This window comes from Cryptotermes secundus, unplaced genomic scaffold (genome assembly GCF_002891405.2).
Source record: "Cryptotermes secundus unplaced genomic scaffold, Csec_1.0 scaffold1244, whole genome shotgun sequence".
NCBI lineage: Eukaryota > Metazoa > Arthropoda > Insecta > Blattodea > Kalotermitidae > Cryptotermes > Cryptotermes secundus.
Genome location: NW_019733849.1, coordinates 526,877 through 529,660, shown reverse-complemented (window position 1 = coordinate 529,660; position 2,784 = coordinate 526,877). Strand labels below are relative to the sequence as shown.

Below are 2,784 nucleotides of genomic sequence, written 5' to 3'. Positions count from 1 at the left end.
TCTGGGTAATTTTAACTATTTGTAATTATTTTAATTAACTGGAACGTGGCTATCTTGGACAAAGTGAAGTTTTGTGTGTTGGTGATTTCTTTTTCTACTATAAATGCCTCTGATGATGGCTCCGTGGTGAGCCGAAACATGTAAGGCAGGTGCTGACGAGGTGGAAAACTTAAAAAAGTGTCACATTTGACGGAAGAAACTTGATTGTTAACTAGGTGACCAGTTATGTGATGCTTAACAAGGCAATGAGTCATGTGACGCTACCTTGCATGCACGAGCTCTCCTACACTAGTTGCCTAAAATAAATGGATGTTACTTTCTGAAGAGCCCTCGTACCAAATTGGATCTTGGAGAACATGTGTGAAGATACAGACTTTAATGAAGAGTCCAAGAACAGGTTCTTGTAACGGACTTTTGTAAACACAGTGACGAACCTCTGAGGTCCCACAATGGTGAATGTCAGTGAGCATAAGAAGATCCTTCTAAATGGACTAAGTGAGGAATACAATGTTTGTTGTCTTACAAATTTTAATTCTAATGATGCAAAGGATACAATCCAGAATTTCCAGTTCTCGAGAGTCCGTATCCGAACATACTCATTGAACATCTCCCTCATTTTGCTGGCCCGCTGCCGTGACACTGGTGCACCAGTAGCTGGTAGCATGGCCTGGCAGTTGCTGCAACATAACACAAATATTCCACAAATTCATATTTACATCTTAAACCTGATGCTAGGGCAGAATATGACACTGCTTCATCCCACATCATTCATAATTATTGTATAATATGTTGACACTTATGTGAAGCAGAGACATCTTTGAGAAACTACTCAAGAGATAAGAAATACATACAAAATTGTAACCCTAAACCATAGTAGATGAGATCACTTGGAAGACCTTGTAGCAGATGGGACAATAATATTAAAATGAATCTTAAAGAAATAAGGTTTGAAGATGAGGACTGGATTCATCCGGATCAGGGTAAGGTCCTGTGCATGGTGCCTGTGGTAATGAATCTGAAAAAACAAAAGTCACACATGCTGTAGTTGCAAGTCGGGCATGCTCTTGTTTCTTGCATTTCTATGCATGAATGTTGGTCTGCAGCTGGTCATCAGTGTCACCAACAGTTTCTTTCCATCCAATGGCACGGTCAAACTAAGTACATGTTGCTGTCTCGTCACCAGAATGCACGGCGAAATCATGACATAAAGAAAGCTAAGAGATCCTCTGAAAATGTGGCACAGTTCAAATATTTTGGATTGACAGTAAGAAATCGAAATTTGAGGAAACCAAGATGAGGAGATTGAATTCAGGTAATGTTTGCTACCATTCAATCCAGAACCTTTTGTCTTCTCATATGCTGTCTAAAAACGTAAAAATCAGAATATACAAAACTACAATTTTGCATGTGGTTCTGTACGGGTGTGAAACTCGGTCTCCTACATTAAGGTTGGAACATAGACTGAGGGTGTTGGGGAACAGGGGACTGAAAAGGAGAATATCTGGTCCAAAGATAGATGAAGTGGACTGTCACTTCATTCTGAAACTTCACCTATTCTGTTATTCAATGGGAAAGTGTTAAAAACAAACACCATCAAGTAGATTTTAAAGGGTTCTGACGATGATGTATATCACTCAGAATTACTGGGTTTATGGACTTTGTTCATTGTCTAACATTCGAAAAAATAAAAAACACAATATCTTGGAAACTGGACCTGTTTTCATTCTCATGTGAGGGGTGAGACACCTATTCTGTTTGGTCCCTTAGAAAGAGCTAACCTCAATCATCAAAATATCCAACTTCAATGACATGAAATGTTCTGTAAAAACAGCTATATTTATACTAAGACACTAAGCTTGAGAGAATAAAAATATGCAAGAAGCACTGCTGCCACCTAGATGACACATTTCCAATAAAGTCTGTTTATGAAAACAGACCTCAAAGTATGTCATATGGGCATGTCAAGTGTGTGCTGTTCACAAATAAAAGAAAGAAACTCAGGTGCATGTGTAAAGACTGCTGAATTCCACTGCACAAAGGGAGATGTTTTCTGAAGTACCATACTTTGAAAGCATTCCAGAGGCCTTTATGGACAATTCCTGCAAGTTTCATGTAAATCCAGTATGGGCTAGTCCACAGATGCAAACACAAAATTTCGGTAGTCTTTAAGAAATGATCATGAATAGTGGGCAGAGTGGGGCATTTAAATCGACTCTGCAATGGGTTAATATACAGCCACACATTATTCTGAATGATCTCACCTGCAACAAATGGGTTGAATCCTTGAAATAATCAATTCCCATTAGTAGTTACAGTTTACACAGATAACCGCCCCCCCCAGATAATTTGCTCACAAATATTTTTATAAACAGATGACGACAAATGGAACGACATCAACATATTTTAATTCAAAACTAATTATTTTTATATATAGTGGAAACAGGTATCGACTGGCGTGAAAGAAGATTGCTTAGCAAATTGTACATGGATCAGAAAGTTAGAGTACGACTGGACAGAGGGGAGACAGGAAGTGTGCAGATTGGAAGAGGAGTTCAACAAGGATGCTGTTTATCACCAATTCTGTTCAACTTGTACAGCAAATGCCTTACCAAGGAAGCTCTGAATGGGCTCGGAGACTTCAAAGTAGGAGGGCAAATTATTCAAACTGTGAAATATGCAGATGACCTTGTGTTAATGGCTAAGGAAGAAACTGTGCTACAGGGCATGATTGATAGACTAATTGAAATTGGAAGGTGCTATGGCATGGAAATGAATGTGGAAAAA

The 2,784-nt window shown here is 38.8% G+C and overlaps 1 protein-coding gene across 4 annotated transcripts in view; it reads right to left on the bottom strand.

The window, feature by feature from the left end:
* The window catches only part of LOC111868315 (MLX-interacting protein), a 176,088-nt gene that overhangs the window by 6,292 nt on the left and 167,012 nt on the right, over window positions 1-2,784 (bottom strand). For all 4 annotated transcript variants that reach the window (XM_023858862.2, XM_023858861.2, XM_033753005.1 and 1 more), the window contains one exon: window positions 554-677. In XM_023858862.2, the coding sequence (XP_023714630.1) occupies window positions 554-677 (124 nt within the window). The remainder of the gene's footprint in view (window positions 1-553; window positions 678-2,784) is intronic.